The sequence below is a fragment of the Dryobates pubescens genome, chromosome 20, assembly GCF_014839835.1.
Source record: "Dryobates pubescens isolate bDryPub1 chromosome 20, bDryPub1.pri, whole genome shotgun sequence".
Lineage (NCBI taxonomy): Eukaryota > Metazoa > Chordata > Aves > Piciformes > Picidae > Dryobates > Dryobates pubescens.
The window spans coordinates 13,817,536-13,844,333 of NC_071631.1; the positions used below are offsets into that span (position 1 = coordinate 13,817,536).

Below are 26,798 nucleotides of genomic sequence, written 5' to 3' on the forward strand. Positions count from 1 at the left end.
AAACCACACTGCCCCAGCTATTGTACAGGAGGAGGTTACCACAGACTCGCAAAGACAGAGGAAGACTCTGAATGATGCAACAGATAAAGCTGTGACTGGAAATGCTTTTGGTCAAATGTTTGACTTAAATCCTTTGGCAACCTTTGCAGCACCTACTTAAGCAGTTAAGAGATTTTAGTATTGCCAGAAACAACTTTCAGGTCTGATTCTGGAAATGCCTCCCAAGCTGAGAGCAGGCAGTGACAGGACACAGGGGTCAGCTTGGGCCAGTGTCACAGAGGGGAGAGAGAGCAGAGGTCCAGAACAGCTCACATGGACTTGAATCCTGTAATGTCCCAAAGTCTTAACCTCATCCATGGGAAAATGAGTTATTTACCTGTGGCAGTCAGCAGCAAGGAGCAGTCCTGTCCATTCAGGTACTCCATTGCTGTGATCCTGGTGTACCGAGGGTTCCCATTGTGGAAATAGTCCAACTTTTCCCCTTTCTCCCAGTCCCAAAAACTTGGGGAGGAAAAAAAAACCACCAAACATCAAGTCAGTTCTTGGTTCTCTGTGCAAGCTGTAATGAGATCTACTTGTTACAGTGAAACTAAAAATCCTATACATTGGATGCCAATTCAATTTGGTTTTCTCCTTTGGTATTCAGCATCATGTTATTAATGATGCGTGTCAGCCTTCTGTGAAAGAAATGGGATAAAAGCCCAGTTGTAAGGATCTCTGATAGCTCTGGCAGGAGTCACTTGCAGCCCTTTAAACCTGCACCTCCTGTAGAACAGGACTCGGAGTAACGCTTGCAACCATGGCACTGAACGCCAGGAGGACCTTCCAGTACCTGAAGGGGGTCTGCAAAAAGGATGGAGAGATACTGTTTACAAAGGCTTCAGTTGAAGATGTCCCTTCTGACTGCAGAGGGGGCTGGACTAAATGACCTTTGGAGGTCCCTTTTAACTCAGACCATTCTATGATTGTGCCCCATTTCCCAGCCCTGACAGAAGGAAGGATGGCCATGGAGGAAAGCAGGGAAGGAGGGGAAAGGAAAGGAACAACATGTGGTGGCGCAGCCCTGTGACAATCCACAGGCACCCTGTGAACCTGGCTGCATGGTGACAGCGCAGCCTGAGGAAACTCTCACCAGATGCTGTCCTTGTCAGCTACGGCGATGCAGGGCGTGAAGGGGTGGAACTTCACCACGGAGGGGACCCCTGGGTTCCTGTTGAGGAAGATCTGATCATCCAGCCGGGAAATACCTGCAGGACAGGAGGCAGCCATGGCTCAGTGTCTGGGAACATCTGGCCTGAGTGATGAGGCTTGGACACCCCCAGCCTCCCAGTGCCACGTGTCAACACTTTCCTCCTCCTCACCCAGTTCCCACCAAGAGACCCCTTGCAACACTTCCCTTCTCCATCAAGAACCTTCTCAGAGCCCAGTTCTCTGACAGCCCTGACCCCTCCATGCTAACTGAATCATGTCTTAAGGTACAAACTAAAACTGGTGGTGCCAGATCAGAGGTAAGGGAAGAGAGCACCGCAAGTGAGCACAGCGACGCCCACAGGAGCACCAGTTTGTGCTGACAGAAGAATCAACATTTTTCTTCCAAAATAAAAATAACATCCCCCAAACCCCACATTTTATTTTATTTTTTTACAACTCCAAGTGCAGCATTTCATTTCATCTGCTGGGTTATTTATTTGGCCTTCCATTTCAGTGCTTTTAAATTTCAGGTTAATTTGCAAATGCAAAATGCATTATCCACAGAGGCATTCAAATGATGGTTAAGGACCTTTCCCATCTTTTCCTCACAACAGTTTGCTGTTCACAAACAGTTTTGATACCCCTGACACCGCAGGCTTTTTGGGCACAGTGTGAATTCAGCACACAAAACTGTAAGCCCAGGAGACATTTGCTCAGTTCTGGTTTGTTTTAGAATGCAGCTATTTAATCTAATTTTCATTAAAAGATTGTAAGTCTATTTTAATTCTTTTGAATATTTCACATTTCCATGCTTTTTTAATGAATTCTGGCATTTTAGTCACTCAGGTCAAGCGACCAAATATGAACACTGTCTAGAAAAACACCAAAGATTTAACTTCTTCAGACAAGCATGAAAAATCCCCTTCTTTGTATTCAGAAAGATCTCCCAAGCCATCTCCTGGGCTCCAGTTTCATTTCTGTGTTACTCTGCTTTATGGTATTCTGCAGTTTTGTGACATCAAGCTACTCATTGTAGTGACTCAAGCCCAGCAAACCTCCAGACAAGGAGGCAGACACAGGAGGCTGAGCCTTGGGCAGTTCTTCATTCAGCAAATGATTATTTCCAACTCCGTGTGCCTCAGCAAGCATCCCAGGAGAGGAGCAGCCCCCGCCTGGGAATGCTGCTGGGAGGATGCCATAAGAAGAGTTCCCTGAAATGCCACTCCCCAGCCTCTGCTATTCAAGGCAGGCAACCAGGAATCATTTAAGTATGCAAATTCCTGAGGAAATTTCATTGGGCTCCAGTCTATTTGAATAAATTCCTGTGCTAAAAGAATTCTAGCCCAACTGCTGCCTCGTGGGGGCATAAAGAGGCATCAAAAAAGCAGCATCAGCTTTCTGGAGGGAGCACACTAATGAAACATGAAGCAGAGGCCCACAAGAGGGAAATGTGTAAGCAGCACACAAAACCATACATACAGGTATTAAAAAGATAATGGGCTACCAGGAGTAAGCAATCATTTACAGTTCAGCTGAGTGGGGAATGGGAAAGACGTCACTAAGAGACACTGGCGAGACGCTGGAATACGTTGCCCAGGGAGGTTGTGGATGCCCCCTCCCTGGAGGTGTTCAAGACTAGTGGAAGGTGTCCCTGCCAATGGCAGGGCCTTGGAACTAGATGATCTTTAAGGTCCCTTCTAACCTAAACCATTCTATTAATCTATGTCTTCTGAGCAGCTTGCAGGGCTGGTTTGCCATGAGTGGCCATCCAAAAGGTGCCCTGACACATGTCAAACACTTCCTGAGCCTTCTCAGCCAGACTGCAGCTCTGGAGGTCATCCTAGAATATTCTGCCTTCTATCCCTTTAAAAACATGACCTACAGTACCCATCTGGACATTACAGGACAGGGAGGAAAAGCCCAAATGGTAAATCAATAGCATCTGTTAAGGGCCTCGGAATTATCGACCTCATGCCGCCTGCTCCAGCTCTTGCGGAGGTGCCGGCTCCAATCTGTACGTGGCTGGAGAGCTCAGCTGCTGCCAGTCAGCCAGGGGCCCCAGGAGCCAACACCTGCACTGAAAACTGGATGCTCTGTCAACTCCTATAAGTGAGGAAATCAGCTTTCATGGCAAGCTTGCCGCTCCTTGACAGAACCATTCCTCTTAAGCTCCTCTGCTCCCAAACCAGCTCAGCGCCACACTCTGGCTGAGTGCTTGTGCCTGACTGTGGCACTGTCTGCCAAGGGGCTGTAGTAATGTTGTCAAAGGAGAAGGCAGACATTTGACATCTAAAGGGGTCACTTCCCTATCTGGTGAACCAAAGCAGCAGGTGAGAAAGGGAAGACTCACAGCAGCATTATCTTGCCTGCACGTGGGACAGAGCACGGGCACCTTCCCAATGCAAGGGTCAGCCTAGGATCATTGTTAGTTGCCCCTGTACTGGGTACTGGTGAGGCTACACCTTGAGTACTGGGTTGAGTTTTGGGCCCCTCATTCCAAGAAGGACATCGAGGTGCTGGAGTGTGTCCAGAGAAGGGCAATGAGGCTGGTGAAGAGTTTAGAAAACAGGTTTTATAGGAATGTCTAAGGGAACTGGGGCTGATCAGCCTGAAGAAAAGGAGGCTCAGGGGAGACTTTCTCACAACTCCCTGAGATGGAATTCATGATGATTGTTGGTCTTTTCCCTCAAGTGACAAGTGACAGGATGACAGTAAATGGCCTCAAGTTGTACCAGATTTAGATCAAACATCAGGAAAAATTTCTTTACTGGAAGAGTGGTCAGTCATTGGAACAGGCTACCCAGGGACGTGGTGGAGTCACCATCCCCAGAGGCATTTAAAAAAATGTGCAGCCGTGGCACCTGGGGACACGGTTTAGTAGGCACGGTGGTGCTGGGGTGAGGACTTGATGATCTTGGAGGATTTTTGGCAGCCTTAATAATTGATGAGTCTGTGATTCTAATTGGGGTTTTACAGGTCAGCAACCCGACTAAGGGCAGTGCTTGAAGCTCAAGGAAGCTGCACAGGCAAGAGGGAATCACTCACCCTTCTGGATGATCTTCTGGGCTTGCTTCCTGACACGAGCATTGCGCAGGAACCGCCACTCCCTCTCCTTGCGGATCTGGCTCTCCAAGTCGTGCTCTTCTGGGATCTTTCAGTGGAGCAGCATGTTCACAACACAAAACAGCAGCAATCATCAGAACTCCACAAATTACCTTTATGACACACACTCACACACATAAAATAAAGCATAAATTCTTTAGGGCCTCCAGCTTCAGGCAGTAAACAGAGGAGCTCATGGGACCTTATGTCATTAAATACTTGAGCATCTTTCTGATCTAAACCTTCCCAATCATCTATAATCTCTTCTTTTTCCCTTTTGCTATCCTCTACAATGTTTTAAGTCATAAGCATTTCTCCAAAGTGAAGAGCTATGCACAAACCACCCATTGCTGTAACACACACAAGAGACCAGGAACCTCTCCCCACAGTACACATGGTCACCATGAACTCCTTTGCGCCCTAAACAACGCCGAGTCCGATTGCGGTGCAACACAGATCACTCTGCTTAACACTTTTCAGCTGAAAAGCATCACGTAGTGATCCTGAGATTAAAGAAAGAGCACAGCTTTAAGAGAGACAAAGAGCTCAGAACACATTAAAATCTTCCTCTCATTGCTAAGAGATGACTGCAGGCCAAAAAAGGCATTACTGCATTTGCAAATCCCCAGGATGCTCAAGTTACCAACAGCACATTTACTACTGATGGTAACTGTTTCAGTTTCCCATACCAGAACTGGCTGCAAGAAAATGATGCCCTGGTGTCATTTTGGTTTGGTTACACACAAATTTCTGTCTGAAATTGGAGAGAGGCCCTGGAGCAGTACAAAGCCACTCTGCTCTGTTCAGTGATGTTTATTCACACTCCAGAGCCCCAAAACTTCAGCACACTCAGATTCACAGATTACAGCGGGTTGGAAGGGACCCTCAAAGGTCACCTTGGCCAAGCCCCCTATAGTCAGCAGGGACACATCCAACTAGATCAGGCTGCCCAGGGCCATGTCCAGTTTGATCTTGAATATCTCCATGGACAGGGTCCAAACCACATTCTTGGCCAAACTATTCCAGTATTTTACTAGTCTCATTGTAAAGAACTTCTTCCCAATGTCCAACCAAAATCTCCCCTCCTCTGGTTTCAAACTGCTGCCCCTCATCTTATCACCACAAGCCCTTCCAAACAGTCCTTCCCCAGTCTTCCTCTAAGTCCCCTTCAGATATTGAAATGTAGCTATGAGGTCTCCCTGCAGCCTTCTCTTCTCCAGGCTGAACAGCCCCAACTCTCTCAGCCTGTCCTGGGTGCTCCAGCCCTGATCATCTTCATGGCCCTCCTCTGGACCTGCTCTACCAGGTCTATGCCCCTCCTGTGCTGGGGGTCCCATAGCTGGACACAGTACTCCAGGTGAGGCCTTACCAAAGCAGAATGGCAGAACCACCTCTCTCGATCTGCATGGCTTCCCTGCAAAACCTGTCCTTTACCTAAAGGCCAGTTGGGGATTCAGCACCAGAGCTACCAGCAGCTCCTGCCAGGAACTGGAAAAGGCACAGTGCTGCTTCTAATAATGGGAAGGGACCACAGGTATTCCTCTCTTAGTCAAAGACAGGATTCTCATGAATAAACTCATATCATCTCACTCCCAACACCACAGGAGTTACAGAAGGTGTCTTTTACTTAAAGCTTAAAACCTTACCTAAGCCTAATACCAGCATTCCTCCAGAAACACCCATGGATCAATGAAGGGCTGAGCTACAGGACTCTAACCTGGCTTTTTGATGTTGGCTGTTCCAAAAGGAGGAACTCCTGCGGAAGGGAGACATAGCAAAGTCCTTTCAACTCCTTCCTGTTCCCCCCAAACACTTTTTTCCTCCCGAATAAGGAGGTCTGTCACCAGTATATAAACTGTCTTCAAAATGCAGTACCCTGTGGAGAGTAGCTATTACTGTGCTGAACTTCTCCTTCTTTAAAGTAATTAAAAAACAAGAACCCCACCCTCCTCCTTCCCTTCTGGCAAAAAAAAACAACAGCCCAAAGCAAACCAAACAAAAAACCAAAATCAAAGCACCACTATTTAAATTCTTCAAGAACACAACACCTATTAGCAAGGCAATGACAAATGACCACTAATGCACAGCAATAAACAAAGCCAAGACAAAGTAGAGCAAAGGAGATTTGAGAGCGGAAAGATTACACCTACACCTTAATAAAACCCCCAACTTCTCTGGGAATAAATTAAAGCAAGACCTAAAAGGCCAGGGGAGGAGAAGGGAAATGAGCAGAATGGTAAATTCTGCAGGCAGCCAGCAGCTTCTGCAGCTCAGGAGTAAGAAATGTGCAGTTCTGCAGTTGAGCAAAGCACTCCTCATTCCAGCAGACCAAGAACATCAGATTAAAGGAGTTGCTGGGCTTTTCAGGTCTGAAGAAGAACTTACCTATTCCATGAAGGCTGAGTGAGCAGTTGTTTTTATCCTCTGATAGCACTAATAAAGACTCCTCCTCTAAGGAGGTCTCTCAGGGTATGGTCCCCAGAGGCTTTAGCACCAGCAGACTGCATATGGCAAGACAAGCCTCAGACACGGCTGGAAGAAGGCTTAATGCAAGTGAGTGTTGGATGAAATACTCTGACAAGAGGGAGACAGCCTGCAGGCTTCCCATCAACAGGAACAGCGATGCCAAAAGGCAGATTTGCAGGCCAGCAGAGCCACAAGCAGCTCATCAAGACCAGCAAACACCTGGTGTCTGCCTGTCCTCTCAACCTCACTGGAACAGCTTCTGCCTCAGCCACTGCTGAACAAGAGTAAATGGGGTTTGGTCTTTCCATTCAAAACCCACTCGCCTGGTGTGTCCTGAATGTCACCTGCAAGCAGAGGAGCAGATGGTGAAAGGGACTGAGCAAGACACTGAGACAGGAGTATGGCCAGCACCATCTACAGCTTGTCACAGATGGGATAGCAAATCTCTGGGGAAGGTCTGGCAGGCTGGCTCGTGAGACGTCTTCAATCCTGCCTGTTAAGTTCAAACTGTGTACATTGATTGCTTGGGAGACACTAAACCATCAAATGCCCAACCATCAAAGCTCCAACCACCACCCAAAGCCCACACACATCTGAGATCCTGTCAGAAACGCAAGCAAAGCCCTGCATGATGAATGCAGCAAGAGTGGAAGATTTTAGTGTAAGAAGAGCACACCTGCTCCTCCCCAACAAGGCCAAAATGTTCATTTCTGAGAATGTACATCCAGGTCCTTCTATAAATGTGTGCAATAATGTCCCCCTCTGCATGGTACCACTGATCCATCAGTCCACATGACCCATTGGTGGACACCCCCATGGGGCTGCAGCATGCAGGCCAAGCTCTCCGGTGTGTTCATGGAGAGCAGGCTGCTGCAGAGTGCTTTCCCAAGGTGCCAAAGGAGGCAGGTGCTTGTCTCTATCCACTTGTGTGGGTTCCTGCACCACCTCCTTTCTGCAGGCAGGTCCAGCTCCATCCTGAGAGCATCTGCACACATACTGCAAGTCTGTTCTCCTCACTGAAACCTCATCTCTTTGCACACTGAAACCTCATCTCTTTGCACACTGAAACCTCATCTCTTTGCACACTGAAACCTCATCTCTTTTGCACACTGAAACCTCATCTCTTTGCACACTGAAACCTCATCTCTTTTGCACACTGAAACCTCATCTCTTTGCACACTGAAACCTCATCTCTTTGCACACTGAAACCTCATCTCTTTGCACACTGAAACCTCATCTCTTTGCACACTGAAACCTCATCTCTTTGCACACTGAAACCTCATCTCTTTCGCACACTGAAACCTCATCTCTTTGCACACTGAAACCTCATCTCTTTGCACACTGAAACCTCATCTCTTTGCACACTGAAACCTCATCTCTTTGCACACTGAAACCTCATCTCTTTGCACACTGAAACCTCATCTCTTTGCACACTTTCTGAAGCACATTTATTGCTCTTTCAGCTGTAGCATTCTTGAGTCCTGCATTCACCTGCAGGTCCTTAAAAAAGGAATCAAAATGGTTGTTATAATTTCCTGAGATAGAGAGTAAAGGCATCTCTACAGCCCACTGCTTAAGACTCTTCTCTTTGATCTTGGGGCAGAATTGACAATGACAGAATCCTTCCATATCTTGTTAGATGTGATCTCTGATTGCTTTCACCATTCTGGAGACAACACTTGTGCTGGGTTGATGACTGCGATCTGTGCTATGGCAGGTCAGCAGAAGTGATTCCTCATGGAAACTGAACAGACTCTGCCTCCGCTGCTGCACACAGCTCATGCAGACACCCTGAACTCCAGGCAGGACAGCAGTTAAAGCTGACTCTGGAAACACATCAGGAAAACCCCAGGGAGAGATTATTCCCCAGCATGTTAACTCAGATTCAATGCACAAGTGGCTGTGCATCTCCACTGATGAGGAGGGAGAAGGGCCTTGCCTAGATTTTCAGTTCTTGTCTGCATTTGCGCTGCTGGTGTGCTTCTTGATGGTGATCTGAAAGCTCAACACTATCCCCAGCATCAGCCCTTCCTTCCCTAGAACAGCAAAGGGCAGATGATGTCTTTACCTGGTCTGCTACATTTTTTATGCCAGGGCATCTCCCTGCAGCAGTTGCAGTTCACATATGGTGGCCTCTGCCTCCACAATCATCTTCTTGCCACTTTTGTCTGCCTCTTCATACCCTGAAGATGTGAACAAAGGAGAGTCCCAGATGCTGGCCTGGAGGATGGCTGAGTTCTGAAGGGGGTTGATCCATGCACCACTCTGCAATGCAATCCAGCTCCTTGCAGCAGGAGAATGCTCAGGGCATATGCTGAAGTCTTGGCTTTGGTACAGTTGACTCAACCAACCACATTCTTTATGCCAAAGCCTCTGCAGACAGGGAGGATGTCATCACCTTGGAACTGGTAAGGGAGGTTCCTGCAAAGATGCTTCTGCCAGGATCTCTGTGTGTCCAAAAGCTTCCCCCAGGTCCAGCTGAGATCACAGCTGAAAACCCCCAGAATACACTCACTGAGCTTGCTCTGTGTGGCTCCACTTCCTAATCCAGACTCTGGGTCTCATCAGTCCCAGTGGTATCATTAAGCTGATTGATGCTAGTTGGAATCTGGTGGACAGGCAAGTTAGAAGGAGAAAGTAATGGGGCCTGAGCCTGCACAGAGAGAAACCTGGCACAACTCTGTGATACTGCAGGGGAGTCACAGAGCTTTGAGAGAAAAATCCCCACGGGTCCTTCTGAAGTGTTATCAGAGAGCAAAAGTGCAATAATCTTAATGAAATAAACTCAGATGAACTCAGCTTACCCATAATGGTGCTGCAAATAGCTGTAACCCAGCACAGACATCCTACACCAGTTACAACCTGACACAGACAGCTAGTGAACTTCTGCTAGCCAGACAAGGTTTGACCAGCCAAGCCCTGCAATCATCAGTGCAGTGAGCAGAAAGAGTCAGAAGGTGCAGGCAAAATGCAGCCCTCTCCTACTGCATCCAACTGCCCGCAGGACAGAGCTGCTGGGAGGATCTTGTCAGGAGCGAACAAGGATCTGTGAAAACTTGAACTCCACAGAACATGTCACAGGGGAGCTTCTGGTGACAGACAAGCACAGGAGAGCGCCAGGATGTGTGTGTGAGCCGTGACCTCTAGCCCAGCTGCTGCTGGCTGGGAACCCAGAATTATTATTCAAAAGAACTGTTTAGGCTCATCATGCATGTCTTTGCCTCCTTCTCCAGATCCTATTTAAGCATCAGGAAGTGATTTTTAGTAAACAAGAGCCTAGTTTTGGCTGTTGCTCAGCTCTCCTCCAAGCAGAGCTCCAGGGGTATGCAGGAGTCCCAGGCAGTGCTGCACCACAAGGACCAAGACATGCCGTGGGTTCCTGACACCTCTGAGCTTCCACTCAGACAGCAACCAATTACCATTCTGAAGCCTCCCACCAAGCAGTGCCATTTGAAAGCCAAGGAAGTTTTTCCTCTTCAGCACTCAGCCTTTCCCGTTTGGAGGGGAGCCGGCAGGCCTCAGCAGACGGCTGCAGTAGTAAACACAGCCTGGCCCTGCCGAGCGCTCCCGCAGCAAGCGCAGCCTCACTCCTCCGCCAGGGCTTTGAACCACGGCCAAGGCACAGCACTGAAGTTAAGGCAGGGATTGATCAGGAAGGATTCCTTATGTAATTCTCACCTTCCAGGATCCTTACCCAGCTCCTGCCTGCATGTTCTGCCAGGCCTGGAAATAACAGATGCTGGCTCCCGCTCTCCTTGACACAGGGCTTCCTGACAGCTGGCAACAAGGCTTTCCTGTGCCGCTCGGTCCAAGCCCGCCTGTGGTTAGCAGAACAGCCTTTTGCCACGAGAGTTTTCAGGGAAAGGAAAGACTTCTGCAGAGATCAGAGCTAGCTAGGGCAGGTATCTGGTTTTATTGAGAATCCACAATGCAGTATTTTCTTTCTCCATTTCTTTGATTAGATAATCGATAAATCAAATTGGGTATGATGGCTTGAAACTGAGCCAATGATTTACACTGGAAATTAATCCCTCAATCTTTCCAGAGAATGCATTCTCAGAGCAAGGTCTGTGAAGCAAAACTAAATTCATAAATTAAATATGACTAAGATGCACTCACAGTCATTTTATGTTTATTCATTACAGGAATAGTTGTCTTGTCTTTCCCTGTTTATGATGGTAGGCAGCACCTCCAAATGAAGTGCTGGAATTCAACATCAATGTCAACTTCTTCCATCAGTACTCAGCAGACCTCACTCTTTGCGTTTTTCATGAGGCTGAAGTTCCCAAAAGACAGCAGCCACCAGCCAGGGCTGTTTGTTCCTTGTTTCTGAAGGAACAGTGGATTCAAGGAGAGGAGCATGCTACAGAAACTCAACCAGCACTTGAGACACCAGATGGCCAGCCCTACCTGATTATATGAGCAGCAATCAAGAAACACCGAAGAAAGCTCTTGTAGAGAGACTCCTTCCTGTCCCTTGCACACACACAAACCCCTCTAATTCCCAAGTTACATGTAACTCCCTGTTAGGACATGATAACACACTGGGTTTCCTACAGAAACCTTCTATGTGGACTTTTAAAGCTGCTTTACAGAAGTAATGGGAAAATCAATTCTCCTCCTTGTTTTATTGGAAAACACAGATTTTGTTCTGTTCAGACTCTACCTGAAACGCTGCTGGGAGGACAGTCTGTGCTCAGAGAACTCAGCCCCAGAGAGCAGTTCCAAACAAAAACACTTAGGAAACTGTTGAAAGAACCCTCTCTGCCACGCACGCTCCTGCTCTGCTAGTAAAAGCTGCAGAGACAGAGCGCTGTGCACATGGTGCAGTCTGCAGCACCTTAATTCTCAGGGTGAGACACTGAATACTCTGGGACTCACTGGGACACAGGGAAATCCCCAATTTTCATGACTGCCCCTCCCTGGCTTCTGTAAATTAGTACAGGAATGCACCACATTTTTTACTTCCTCCCCTAAAGCATTTCCTCTGCTTTATGCACATGAAGTAGTAAATCCATACACACACACATCAGAGCTCCTCATCCAACCATTGAAGCTGCCTTTGAATGGCTGTCTAAGATGATTGATTTTATTAATAAAGACACCCCTCTTCACTGGGAAGAGCTTTCCTTAAAAAGCAGACAAATGTTTTTAATAAGAACTAAGAGATGGAACAACATCCTCCCTCCTCCTCCTCTCGTACTCTCTTCTGGATTTGAATCAAGACGCCAAAACTCATCTTCATGAGAGAAAAAAAATCCTGGTTTAAAGCTTGACCAAGCAAGCAAGCCCCACAGGCCAGATATATTTCCTAATGAATTATTCTGCTAATGATATCAGAAGAAAGTTAATTTCCCCAGCAGCTGAGGAAGTGTCAGGCAATCATTTCACCATCTAGTCTTTCCTCCTGGTAATTCTCTAAAGAAATCAAAGCTACACAGAAACTGGCTGCCATGTAACTACTTTTCTGATACCCTTAAACCTGAGGGCAATTACCTCACCTCACCACCAAACTCTAACATGCCTAAAGAGTGGAAGGAGCAGTGACTGATGGCTCCATGGCAATTCTTGGCTGAGACAGCTCATAAAAGGGACAATTTCCTCATGATGAAGATTTAAATATCAGTGGCTGGATACAAACATCTGTTGCAGAGTTGCTCAGGTAATGGCATTAATGCAGCCAGTGCATTATTACTCACAGAAACTGCAATACTTCCAAGAAATGAAGCTGAAAGTTCTGTTCTGGTTTGTGCTGCTGGCCTCCCAGGCTACCTGCAGCCTTGCCTTGTTGGGTTCAATTAGGAAAGGTAAAATTTACTGCTTGGTTTCATTTCATACTTAAATTTGAAACCTGATCTTTGGCTAAAAGATTCTGGGAATCTAACAATTTATCTTTCCAGTCACTGACAATCTCTGCTCACCTATTAAGAGCTCTGTTTTCCTTTTTATTTTTTTCCCCAGAACAAGGCTTCAGTGTATCTCTTGCTTCACATAAAACCAACTTGTTTACCAGAACACACTTCTGAAAAGATCTCAGTGGACATTTGGCATTATCAGCCTCATTTTTTGCCATAACAGCACTGGTTTTTTGTGTTTGTTTCTTTTCTTTTCTCCACTTTAAAACCCAAAACCCAACAATGCTGCTTTGAAAGCTGCCCCCAGGCAGCCACCTGGATGTCCAGTCATTCTCACTTTCTTTGTTTTTTTTTTAGGATAAAGGTGTCTAAAGAGTGCCTGTCAGCAGGGAACAGCTCTGAAGTCAAACTCAAGTGCAGAGTCAAGGCTGACTTGGAGTGGAGGGAGTGTTCCCAGTGACACTGGGATTCCATGGCCTTCATCCAGAGAAGCAGTCACCACCAATTCTCTCTTTGTTTTAGCATTGCCACAGCCAGAAAATTCAGCCAAAATGTCAGAAAGCAAACAACACTTCTTCTTCTCCAGCCTCTCACAGCCCTTTCTAGACTAAAGGACTTTCCTTACTCATTTATTTCTATTTTAAAAAAGCAATGAACTTCTACTGTGACTCAAATTTCAATACATAGACAAGCACAGCATTTAAAATGAAACAACTCTGCAACACAACCTGCAATCGTGCATCATCTAGGCCGACTACAGAATATTCTTTCCTGAATGCACTCCATGGGATGCAGGGCTTTTGGTCTGGCTCTTTCCCTACCACTACCTGGGCTCTTTCACACCACTATCCTATGTGTCCCTGACTCTTCTATTCCTTCTGATGATTTCTTCTCTCTTTACAAGCACCCCAGCACCCCAGAGCAGCATGGTACAAGTCAGTCCATTACTTTCCCTCCCCAGACTGAAGAAAAAGGAAGGCACAAAGAAGAGGGAAAGGAAGTCACCTATGCTCAGGACACCAGCACTCTTCGAGAGCTGCAGAGCTAGGATTCAGAAAGCATGCACAGAGAGCAGAGAGCATTACCTTCATCACTGGCTGAGCAAAATACTTTGCACTCCAGTCGCAAAACCCTGTCTGCACCGTGGCCGAAATGAAGCTTTTGTGTCCCACGGTGTCATCGGCATCGTCGGTCGTCTGTCCAGACAGAGAGCAGCAGCTTAAACCCACGTCCCTCCCATTCACCTGAGCAAGCTGCACACAGCAATACCTGCATTTCCCTCAACATATCACCAGGCAGAAAAAGGCTCAAAGACATTGCTAAGGATGTGGAATTTTGACATCTACCTTAAAAGATCACTGTCATTGCATTAACTCTTTGGGAATGTGCAAATCCCCTCGTGCACAGGACATAATCAGGCTACTGTGTGAATCAGGGCTGAAGCATCAGTGTTTCATCACAGTGAAGTCCCAGAGTGAGTTTTCTCATGGTCTCCCCCAAGCATCTGGCATGAGAAACAGTGGAGCAGTGAAGATGATTCAGGATAAAGAACAGCCAGGCACAGCTTCACATTAGGGTATATATGCATGGAGTATCCAAAGGAGACATCCAAAAGGAAAAGGGAAAGGCTACTCCATTCACCCAGATTTCATCCAGTTTTTCAGAAACAGGAGCCAGGCTAGTGCTGCCATCCCTGTGAGAGGTGAAAGTGTTTCTGCTAAGGCTTCAACATTTTTTTCTTGTAATCACACAGAAAAATCGACTGCCCATGTCTGGGAGCTTCTGTGAGACCACTCATTAAAGAAAGGCAGAAATGCCAGAGTAAGTAGAGAGTGAAGAGCAGTTCCTGCTCAGCAGTCAGAACACCCAAGAGCTGTGCTGTCCACTCATCCTGTGGCCTCACAGCTTCAGATGGGAAGGTCCTGCCCTTTCACAGCACCAGGAGAGAGGAAAGAAGGATCAATGGCCTGTCTCCATCATGCTTCATCCATTGGTACAGGGAGCAGAGCACATCTGCTCCTTCTCAGTTTCCTCCCATCCACAGAAAATCCTGGAAATGTGTTGAAGTGGAGGGAAAGGCAGCACAAAACTATTGCCAGATGGCTGGTCCTGAAGAACGTGGACCACTGATAAGCAGAGTCTCTGTCTTGAAGTGATAGCTGCAAGCATGTCCAAATGTATTTGGACTCAAGCACATTCATCTAACTCATCTGAAGTCATCTGAAGGTAATTCCAAATCTTTTGTGCATACTAAAACCTGACTGATTGCTCTACTTGGCACCATATCAGCCCTTCATGCTTCTCTGAATGGAAAAATGCCCAGTACCTGACTTCAGAACACTAAAATGTATGCACAACCCTTGCTGGCTTGAGGCTGAGGACTCACTGCTGCTCCTCCCAGAGGTCCTCACAGCTCTTCACAGATCAGCTCTTCTCCAGCAGGGCAACCTGTAATGAGCTTTGGTCTTCTGAGTATTTTAATAGCCTGGGCTCACATCCTCCCTTGTGCATAGCAGACAGAGGCTGCTGGAAAGAAGGTGAACACTATGGTGCAGGAGCACCTATCAAGAATGATGCCAGTTTGTATGCTAAAGGAAGAGGAATCTCCCCTTTTCCCTTCTTGGTCCCTGCTTTGCTCAGGTTGGAGGACAAGCATCTGAGGGTCACATACCCTGCTATTGCTCAGGCAGACAAATGTTTATGAAAGAGTAATCAACTCTGATTAAACACGTCCTAGTAGCAGATGTGAATAATGCTGTATCAAAAGCTATAAACCAAAATTTATCCCTGAGGGGGAAAAAAATGAATCAGTTTTAATTTTACTGGTTAGAGGAAGCCACTCTGGAGTTAACAGCAGCTAGAGACAAACAAGAGATATGTTGAAACAAACCACAAGGACCGGAATGTGTAACAAAAGCCAGCGGAGAGGGGATGTAGATAGATATGAGAGGAAAGTCTCCTTACCTGTTCTGGCCCTTTGTCAAACATTTTCCTTGTCCTGGGGAACTGGTGGGAGTGGGGAGTATACTGGACCCCCATGTTGCCAACATTGGCAGGTCTTACAGACGTGATGTCCCGACTGACCGGCTGCTTTGTCACATCGTTCGTCAGGCTGGAGCTGCTCGTACTGGTAGTCGGAGGTGACCCTCTAAAGACCAAAAAAGAGGGGAAGCATTTAGGTATTACTGGACATGTGAATTAGGTTGCTTTTATTTTGTTTATTTCTTGTAAAATTTGTACCTCACTGCTGCACTGCTTCTACAAAACCAAACCAAAACAACACAATCCCCCTGCTGCCCCAGAACACATACACACCCACAACAAAAGTCAGCCCTGACTGTGCCAGCAGCAGACTCAGGGTAAGAAAATCAGCGTTTTGGAAACATGAAGGTACAACCTGTCCACAGGTCCATGTCTGACCCAAGGCAGTGTCAATGGGGAGACTGGGTCAGCCCATAGAATGCATCTCAATTCACACACTGATTCTATGATTTATCAAACTGCACAATTTGGTTACACTGTCAGGAAACACTAATAACATCACTGTGCTGTTCTGGGCCCTCCATTCCAACTGTGAACCCTGCTGGTCACACTGGTTACAGGACTGCTAGATCTCAAGTATGGTGTTTTCTCTTGGAGAGCAGGCTTTGGGAAATAGCTTAATTTTCCAGTCCCAGCTTTGCCCATCCCATGATCTCAACTTCCCTGCAGTTTAGGTGTCGCTTGTTGACCGCCAGCTAACCCTGGTTTGTAGCAGCTGAAAGTGCTGAGAATAGAGATCAGACTTCAATGGGAAAAGTGGATCCCACACAGTAATCAATAGAACCAACAGCAGCCAGCTCTTCCTCTCAATTCACCTTCAGATACCTAGTGTGGCTGGTTACTCTTGTGTCCTAAAAAGCAAACCAAGATCTCACTCCCCACCTTTTCCCAAGCCCTTTATTTCTGAACACATTACCAGCGCTATACCAAGACCTGGGCTTGCCCACACTCTCTGGTGCGGTTAACTGGGATGGCTGCTTGTGCAGTGACTGTCAGGGAGCACCTAAACCTGCTATGGCAGGGTGCTAGAAAGCAGTGCTGGCTTACCCAACTTGGTGGATGTGCATGCCCTTGTTGGTGGGGCTGGCTGGGGCAGACTGAGTCAGGGAGGAGGTGTCGAGGATGCGCTGGGGACGAGCATTTACTGTTGCCTAGAGATAAAAAAACACACAGCAGAGTCCAGAAAAGCCAAGACTGCAAAGCACCACCCACAGTTGTTTGTTATCTAATAGAACTGCACACCTGGGGTTGAATGAAGTTAAAGCTCTATCAGTGTGTTTGTGTGTTTAAAAATGTATGTGAGATAAAGCTCCTGTGCAGCTCCCAACACGCAAGATGATTTTACTACTTTTTTTAGTCAGAAAACACTTACCCGAAAGTGCCCTGCTGTTACTTACAGGGAAATGGCTTTAACTAACACAGAAACCTTTTCCTTACATCAGTTGCAGCTACAGCCTTGACCAGCACCTTGAACTGAGCTGTCCCAGGCAGGCAGCCCAGGGGCTTCCCCTGCAGCAGCCAGGCTTTTCCTCCCATCTCACCACAGATGACTGCAGCTCTAACCACAACCATAAATCAAACAGCATTCTGACCCTGATTTCACATCTGAGTCAGAACTCTCCTCATAAATCCCACAGCTGCCTGAAACTGACTCCTGTGCTGCTCCACCTCCCCTAACAAGAGCAGAACTTTTCAGCAGCACCACAACCTTAGGGGCAAGGCAGGTGATTGGCACAGTTGGTGTGCTCCAAGCTCTAGAAGACACAGCCAGCCCTTCCCCAGAACAGCACCCTGGCAATTGGCCACTACAAGAGAACTGTTTCTGAAAGAGCCTGAGAAATTGCTGCCCCTTCTCCTGGGGAAGACCTCAAAGCATGGCAGTGAGAAGTGCACAGACAGCTCCATCACTGTCTCACACTCCTCCAGGCTGAGCTTGCTGCTCACACCATGCAAACAATTCCTCCCTGGAGAAAGGGAGAAATCTTCCACTGCTTATGGACTCCTTTTCTTTCTGTTCTACACTACCACACCTTCTGTGAAATGGTTGAGATCTCTCATATATTGAAATAACATTCAAAGGAAGCCCCATACTTGGCATGAAAAGCCTGAAGGGACAAATACAATTATGCCACAGGCAAGGGGACTTCTATCATCTCTCCCAACACTGAGGAAATCCACATCTCACAGCACAAGAGCTGAACAAGATTCCCAGGTGATGACACTGGAGCTTGCGTCCAGCTGAAACCGGGCTAGGAAGGCAAAGCCAGCAGCTGCCAAAACACAGGGAACTCCAAAAGCAAAAGCTGTGTCTGCAAACAGCTCAGGAGCCTTTTATCAGCTAATGCCTTCAACAAGGCAGAACCAACAACCATCCTCAACGACAGTATCTGGCTGCACTCAAAGCCCACGTGTGCAGTGCTTGCATTCGGGAGGCACCCTGCCCTCTCCCTGCAGGAGCCAAAAGGCCTTCTGAGATGACCTCCGCTTTTCCCTTCCTCAAACAGCCCAGCAAGGTTTTTACCTCCTTCACCCTTTGGCGGGGTTCAAGCCCTCCTGCCCATCACCTCTTTGGCTCCAAAGGGTAGGGGTGGTGATGACTGTCACTCCTACACCACAGCAAGCCACAGGTTGCTGGGAAGGCAAGTGCCATGAACTTCAGTGAGCCTGGCTGCCCTCTGAGCCAGCCTCCTTGTACAAGACAGGTTCACTTCATGTGAAATTTTCCTCCTTTTCATAAGCAGGAGATGTCCTAGAAGCCACTTGGCTCTCCATCCCTTAGGAATGCAGTAAGGTCGCTGGTGAGCAGATGCTACTATAGAGGGCTGGGGCAGCCAATCCCTCCGTGGGAGAATGGAAAGAAAGTAGAAACAATTTAGTAACCAGTGACACATTAGTATTATGATTCAGAACTAATTCTAATTAGCCACAGAAGGCTCTGTTTTCAGATTCTTGCAGTCAGGTCTCTGTCACCTGGAACAGGTCATGTCATCTTGTTTCACAGCAGAGGGCCAAGTTCAGCTGAGGGTAATTTGCTGCAGGGGCACACAGAGAGCATGCCTCTGTCCAGGGAAAAACAAAAAAGCAATTTCTGTTCTGAGGGCAGTGAGCAGCATGAAGGCTACAGTTCAGGGACATGGGAGTGGATTTTGCTGGAGGCAGCAGCAGCTCTCCATTTCCTGGGGATTTGCTCCTCTGCCAGTCAAATCATCTCTTTTGAGGAAGGGAGATGCTAAGTCCTAATTTTGCAAATTGACTCCAGGTTTAGAAAAAAAATAAAAAATAATCAAGCAGGCTGTGAGGATTATTTGTTTGGGCACAGAAAAGCCTGAACCAAGGAGTGATATCATGGAGGAATAACTCCTGGGATAATTCAGCCTCAAGCCCTCCACTGAAACAGCTGGATGAAGCAATCTGGAAGGAAGTGAACTTTCCTTAATTAACTCTGATTTCAAAAAGTCTTCAAAGGCCAACACTGATTCCTGGCTCCTTATTGTTTGTTTTGGTACACTCAAAAAAACCCCAACACGGTTTGGATTTTTTAAAAAGATCAGGCTGGGAATGAGAGTTGGACCACTCCAATCTGCATCATAAATATAAATCACAACCCAGCCACAATCTGTGTGAGAATTAGCAATGTCTAATCAGCCCATGAAACAAAACAGCATCTTTCCCATCCAGGAAGCAGGCGCTGTCTGTGCAACCTACTCACCGGCTGCTCAGAAAGACATCAGCCTGCTTAAAGACACCTAGAGTTCACACAATCACAGAATGCCAGGGGTTGGAAGGGACCTCTGGAGATCATCCAGTTCAACCCCCCAGCCAAAGCAGAGTCACCAGGGCAGGTCACACAGGAATGCATCCAAGTGGGTCTTGTAAGTCTCTAGGAAAGGAGATTCCACAACCTCTCCGGGCAGCCTGCTCCAGGGCTCCAGCAGCCTCACACCAAAGAAGTTTTTCCTCATGTTGAGGTGGAACATCCTGTGTTCCAGTTTGTGTCCCCTGTCCTATCACTGGACACCACTGAAGAGAGACTGGCCACTTCTTCTTGACACCCACCCTTCAAATATTTATAAACACTAAGATCTGCTCTTAGACTGCTCTTCTCCAGACTAACCAGCCCCAGGCCTTTCCTCATCAGACACATGTTCCAGGCCCTTCCTCATCCTCATAGCCTTCATTGGACACTCTCTAGTATATCCCTGTCCGTCCTGAACTGTGGACCCCAGACCCTCCTCCTGTAGTTAAAGATATACACTCATGGCTCTGTTAAAAACACCAAACAGGACTGGTCTTAACCTCACCTGCAGTGCCTTGCAAATGACTGTTTCACATCTGCAGACTCATAACCTGAACTTCTGCAGTCACAAAACTCACGGCACCAGCCCCATGTTTTGCTGCAGGGGACTAAAAGCATCACAGCATTTACTTCTCTAAGCTCTCCAGCCCCAGCACTCTCCATGTGTTCCTGATCACCTGTCAGGGCAACTGACTAACACCTACCTGCTGAAAAATATGCTTACAAATCATAAAGACTTAAAGCACAGAGCTTGGCAACATTTTGGGGCCAAATATTTACTTCTCCAACACTGAAGACACCCTCCAGCAGCACAAGCCCATGGCTAATGGGGTCAGTTCTTTGAACTAGGAAGCTCAGCAGTAAGAGGCAAACCACAGAACCATGTTTTGATCAATTCTGTTAATAGAAGAAACTTCAGCTGTCCAAGCTCCAAACTGAAGCCTCTCATTCCCTGAAATGTGTATTAATTAGAGTATAGGGATTACAACCCTAGAATATTCAAGTGCTTTCCTTCACCTGAAGCAGTATTTTCATTCAAGCAAGAAAATCAACTTTTCTCTTCATTCAGTGATGAAATTCAAACAACATGGAAAAAAAGCATTGTTTGCACATTCTGGGGAGGACCAGAGGGCCTGTGGGCAGCAACCAGGCTGCTCCCTTTTACATCCAACAAAGCTCCATTAGCACCAAGGAAAGATCTCAGGATACAGTTAGCAAAGAATTCATTGTTACTAATTTGCATGACACATGAGACAACTCCCATCAGCTGTCTGAGCTCAGATCAGCAGAGACACAGAGCTCAGGCTGTAAATCCCAGCAGCACTGCTCACAGCAGAAGCTTTGTCCATAATGAAATTAATAAAGGCCAGATCATAACCCAGGACCTGAAGCCTTAATTTCCATTTTGGTGGGCTGTTAAGAGGTTTTATTTTATTTTATTTTAATTAAAAAAGAAGCCTTTTTAGAAGCCACCTAGGCCAGGTGGCTCTGGCCAAAGTAAAGCCCACAGTATCCCGAAGTGCACAGCAGTGAGCCTGCTACACACACACAGCTGCCCACACTGCTGGACAAGCTGCACATTTAAAGACTTTCCTTATGGATTTTATGGCTAAGGCAAAGAAGAACAAAGAAGTTTTGTTCACTGAAGCATCCCCAGATAAGGATCTTTGTAACTGGGAATGCTTCTTTCCTTGGTTTGCAAAACCATTTGAAAAGCCATTGCCTTAGAAAGCCAGGGACAGAGCAGCTGTCTGAGAAGCAGAGCATGAGATGCATGACACCCATCCACTTGAGCTTTTGTACCTTCAGTATATTTTGGTCCAAACTTATCTGAATCAACACAGAATTTACCAAACCAGCCATGACATTCACTATGGATACCCATCACAGTTCCTGCTGGCTGAGCAGCCCCACAGCAGTGCTCATGAAGGCATCTGCAGGGCATGGCAGTATCTATATTCATATGGATAGGGCTCAGCACACCAGCAAAGGAGTGAGTCCCAAGAAATATTTAAGACAGGAAGAGCAATCTTGTTCCCCTTTACAGCCCTTTTAATCCCCTAGCAGGTGTTCACGTTTCATTTTGCAAAAAGCCCTCCAAAACACAAAACTGAAACAGTTTCATGCATCTAGAGCAGAGAGAGGGAAATCTTTCACCTTGCCCTTTTCCTAGTCACCTCACTTTGGCATTTCCAGCCTGTGATTTGTTGCACCACCAGGGAAGGGCTGACCTTGTTGCCCCCACTGCCGAAATAATTCTCTCTCCCAAACCCCAAGGCTTTACCACTCCCTGATATGTGTATTTAAAACAAACAAAAGAGTTCAAATAAGTAACTATTTTCTCAATAGAAAATCAGGTTTCAAAGCAGGAAATCTCTAAGGCATTAAGATGGTAGTGCACAATGCTGGCATCTCTTACTGCAACTTGAGCTTAGAAGCCTAAGTCTGAAGATTTAGGGTAATTCACTGGAAATGGATCAGTAAGAGAGGTCACCTTGCATTGCAATGGCTCATGGGCTTGATGCTAGAGCAACTAGAAAGCATGTGGGGAGGGCTGCGTTCCCACAGCTTTCTGACACCACCAACCAGGGCAGAAGGAGGAAGGCAGCAGGTGAGAAGATGTTCTGGGGTGGCCTGGTGCTTCGTTTCGGGTGGAAGGTGAGGATGCTTCTACAGCTCCCCAGGCTGGCAATTCTGAATCAGCAGTGATGGCAGCCTCCAGGGACATCTTGTCACCCTCGGAGGATGGAATGTGATGAGGATGGCGGTTTAGGTGGATTAGGCCTGGGTTGCAGAGGTGAGTAGTGGCAGGGGTGTCTGCATGCTGACTCACATGTACTAGTTCACCTGGATTGGAGAGCCGTTGTGGCTTCAGTCTGCAGGCCAGTCCCACTTGCATAATCTAAATCAGTTTGCAAACGGATAATTTAATGAAGTATATTTAAGGTTTCTCCCAGGGACTGATCTAGATAAGTAGACTTCTAAACACGACCTACTGTCTAAGGTCTGTACCTAATTTATATGCTAAAACCATCCCAGGCCCTCCCCCATTTATTTCTTTTACCTGATCACAGGAGTTGTTTATCGTCTTGAAACATTAAAAGCTCTTTCTGCAACAGATCAGGACCGAACTAGGCAGAGCCCTCCAGTGGACCTATCCGGTTCAGTCTGCCTACATTTTGGCTAAGCATGGAAAAAAAATGAAAACACAAAAACCTCCCAGACACAGAGGAGCACAGAAAGGCATACCTTGTAGGCTATACTGTTGAGAACTTTCATGGCCAAGTCGGAGACATCAGGGTAGGGGTCAGCAGCTAGGTGCAGGAGTACTCTCCAAATTTGGGTATAAACACTGTTGAAACTCACACCTAAAATAATAATAATAATAATAATAAACCAAAACAACCCCCAAACCCCACAGCACATGACAATCCATCAGCTCAAAGTCTTTGATCTTAATGTGAGAAAATTCATTAGAACTCCAAACACCACAATGACATCTAAGAAAACATCAAGAGAAGAGCTCAAAAACACCCTCTGCGGGCATCTTGTCTCCATTTTTGAGAAGTCTGCAAGGTCTTGTAAAAATGAAAGTGGGAAAAAGCAAAATGAATTAAAAACTACCTCAAGAAGTGCCAGTCAAACTGCTCCTTTTCTAGGCTGCTGAAGCAAATCATCTGAAAAGGCCAAATGGAAATGGCTTTGGATTTCCTGAGCTAAACTACTAAACCCCACAGCTCCTGGCTTATACTTTTATGGTTATTTTTATTGCTGGGTTAAGCATTAACACTCAGGTTGAGCATTCAGGGGGTTTATGTATCCTACAAGTTTACTAAACATTTAAATGTTAAAAACAAAGCATTAGGACCTTAGTGGAGCAGTGAAGTCTAACTCAGTCTTTCTTTTTGGCATTTGCATCAACTCCTCAACTGCCCATTTGTTACTGAAGGAGAGTATCTATTGTCTGGTATTTCAGCAGAAGGGACAGACAGATTCAAAGTACAGAGCAAATGAAGAACAACTGTCAAAATTCTGTGAACATTTCATTTTGCAGCTTTGAGGTGAGCCTTGAATGTATTGCAGTTCGTTCTTCTAACCCTCACAACGCCTAATAGTTGTAACATCATCATTTGGGAGCTGAGCCATTTGGACAATATTAAAGTGGTTGCAGTAACAAAATAAAAGGAACTAAAATGGGGATTTCAGATGAGTCACAATCAATGGTAAATGACAGATCAAGCTGTTGCTGCATTTTCCTTTCATGTTTCTGGAGGCATCTAATTATAAACTGTTAAGCTCAGAAGAAAGGGTCCCTTGGTCAACAAGATGCTTCTCACCTAGCAGAGCTGCTAAAACTGATCCTCAGACCCACAGAAAGTAAGACTGGGGATAGTCCAATTCTGAACTTTGGCTAAAGAAGGCAAGTAGTGCACAGTAAGGACCTTCAGGCGTACTCATGATGCACTTCATGCTTGTCTGTGTTAGCCAAGGGACTCTTTCTCCTGCCAGAAAAGTTCCCCAGTGTGTGACAAAGCATTCTGCAAAACGGAAAGGCAACAAGCTAACTCCATCCTCTCTCCTAACCCCTAAAGGAAAGGGTCTCCTACTCAGCCAACATCCAAAGGATTTTCCCAGTGGTATCTGCTTATAGAGCTTCATGCAGAAATCTCACAAACATTAACGACAACCCCACTTGGACAAGGCTGCCCATTTGCTGGAGGGTAGCTGTACAATAGCTAATGCCACCTTTTCCAAGGCAGGGAAGATACAGAGCCTGACAGACACAACAAAGTCAGACTCACTCAGGAAAAATGAAGAAGTTGATAATCTGAGAAAGCAGTAACAGCTGTCAACATGCAGCACAGTCAAACGACACTGATCTGTCAGATTTGGTTTATGCCATCTGAGAATACAGCCCCAAGTCAAGGAACAAGCCCAAAAGCAAGGAATGTGTGAGCACAGTAAGCACAAGTTGAGCAGAACTGATTCAGAACAGTGCAGATCCAAGCTGTGAGTGTTGGTCTCTTCTCCCAAGTAACAAGAGCTAGGAAGAGAGGAAATGGCTTCAGGTTGCACTAGGAGAGGTTTAGGATAGATATTAGGAAGAACATCTTTACTGAAAGAGTGGTCAGGCATTGGAAGAGGCTGCCCAGGGAGGTTGTGGAGTCACCATCCCTGAGGCATTCAACAACCATGGGGAGACGGCACTTTGGGACATGGTGTAGTGGGCATGGTGGTGTTGGGTTAGTGGTTGGACATGACGATTTTGGGGATCTTTTCTGATCTTAAGGTTTCTATGACTCTCTAAGTTCATGTTTTGGCTTAGCTCATGCCAGGCAAAAGCCAATGCCTGCTTCAGCTCTTGTGTTTCAAATAAAGAAGATATCAATACACAATTAAGTCTGTGCTCAGAAGAGGGTTAGGCCTCCCGGCCCCAAAGACTGGTGATACAACACTGGTCTGGTTTTGACAGGTTTCTGACCATTGATGTTCTACTTTTACAACTGCCACTTTCATCCTGGAAGTTCCTATTACTAGGGAAAGTAAAAAGGGAAAGGGGGAGGATAAAGAAGAAGAGAGGGAGAGAGACTAAGTGCTACAAGCTGTGGGAGGAAAAAAGCCCCAGCGGCTGAAGCAGCTAGCCCAGGTAAAGTCATCTGAGGTCTGCTCAGAGCTCTACCTCCCACATTTGGTCCTGTGCAGAAGTTACATAAGGACCAATGGGAAATCTGAATGGCTTCATTTCTTTCAAAGCCCTTTAAACACAGTAAAAGGAAAGGGAGAGCAAGAGGGTACCCATCAGATTTCCCAGGGTCTCTGATAACCACCTCATTCATGACGCAGTCATGAAGGAGAAAGAAACACAACAAAAACCCAGGAACATTTTTTATACATCTGAGCATCATGAAAAAAACACCAAATTTAAACCAGAACTGCGCCAGTGCAATTCCTCATTCACTCAACAGCCTTTGAAAAGAACAGAGGGAATTTCTACAAAGGCATCTTGAGCTCAGAGCTGGTGCTCGAAGGACTGGTCCTTTCTTCTGCCATCCTCCCCCCACCCGTCTTACTGATTCAAACCAGTGACACATCTGACACAGCCCCTTGTAAAAACCTCAGCACTGAGGCAGTGGGATAATGGAAGGCAGCAGAGGTGGCAGAAGGAACAGCAGCTTGATCTCATGTAATGGACTAAAATGCAAAAAAAACCATCCAGGAGATGCAAACAAAGAGCAGAGCATGGGGGCCAGAGTGTTAATCTAAGCAGACAGCTCTGTAATTAGTCAGCCTGATTCAAAGTCAGTTAAATGGACCTTGCAGTACAGATTTATGGTTACAAAATGATTCCTGTTCACTAAGAATGTAGAAAATAAACTGCCTGCCTTTACTGACGATTTTGATTTTCTTTGCATACGCAGAACTCTTAGTTCAATTTAACAGCAAGCACTGTGGAGTGGCCCTGAGGAGGGCACCTGGCTGAGGTCCTGCAGTTGGGTCACTGGCTACATGCAGGGTAGAACCAAGCTGGATGCAGAAGAGAATTCTAATGTATTTATTTATTTATTTATTTTATTTGGCAGGCTTTGACAGGGCTTTGTTCTAACCCCCTGTAAAAATCACTGCAGGAGAAGGTGCAGCCCACTCCCCACCCAACACAGCAGTGAAACCTGATCGGTAGCTGCCCTGGCACAGCCACACAGCTTGGACAGAGACAGCTCCCACCAGCAGCCAAAGGCATGTTTCAGACTGGCACACAATGAAATGTGCACCTGAAGTATTTCAGACTGAAGAGTACCCAAGGACTCAAGTGTCTGCTTCCCATCAGCCCTAACGCCACCTGCTTTGTCAGTGTGCATCCCCCAAGCGTCTCCTCTTCCCATGAGTGACACAGGAGGTGCTGTGAGAGCTACTCGGATGAAGAGAACATTCTGAAATCCTGATTGCTCTCTGAACTCTGCTTTGACAAACGTGGACAGCAGCCTGCTCCCCAGAGGAATAGCACATCAACATTTCTTGCACAGACTTGCCAGTCTGCAAGCTGGTCTCTGAGCAGGGCCACACAAAGGGGCCCCTGCATACTCCAGCCCCTGCTGGTGACTCTAAGGGCAAAGCAGGAGCTTTCTCATGTTGCAACAGAAAACAGAATCAGCTTGTTAGGAAAAAATATGTTCCCTTGGAGCAGGAAACGTTGCCCTGGACCAGGGCTGTCATAGCCAACATGAAAGCAGCCCATCATGACCAGCCTCTACCTCAAGCTTCCATTTCCAAACATGATGCAGATCCCTGCATTTTGCTACTGTGCAAGTTACTATTTACAAACACCTCTGGCTGATCAGTTACTTCTT

At 46.6% G+C, this 26,798-nt stretch overlaps 1 protein-coding gene across 5 annotated transcripts in view; it reads right to left on the reverse strand.

Annotated features, from left to right (window-relative positions):
- The window catches only part of RPTOR (regulatory associated protein of MTOR complex 1), a 171,637-nt gene that overhangs the window by 22,593 nt on the left and 122,246 nt on the right, over positions 1 to 26,798 (reverse strand). For 3 of the 5 annotated variants that reach the window (XM_054170559.1, XM_054170558.1, XM_054170562.1), the window contains 8 exons: positions 22,702 to 22,820; positions 22,286 to 22,354; positions 16,704 to 16,807; positions 15,579 to 15,762; positions 13,700 to 13,810; positions 4,237 to 4,342; positions 1,133 to 1,247; positions 377 to 501 (listed from right to left, as the gene is read on the reverse strand). In XM_054170559.1, coding sequence (XP_054026534.1) covers positions 377 to 501; positions 1,133 to 1,247; positions 4,237 to 4,342; positions 13,700 to 13,810; positions 15,579 to 15,762; positions 16,704 to 16,807; positions 22,286 to 22,354; positions 22,702 to 22,820 — 933 coding nt within the window. The remainder of the gene's footprint in view (positions 1 to 376; positions 502 to 1,132; positions 1,248 to 4,236; positions 4,343 to 13,699; positions 13,811 to 15,578; positions 15,763 to 16,703; positions 16,808 to 22,285; positions 22,355 to 22,701; positions 22,821 to 26,798) is intronic. The other 2 variants (XM_054170561.1, XM_054170560.1) reach the window with 1 other exon arrangement.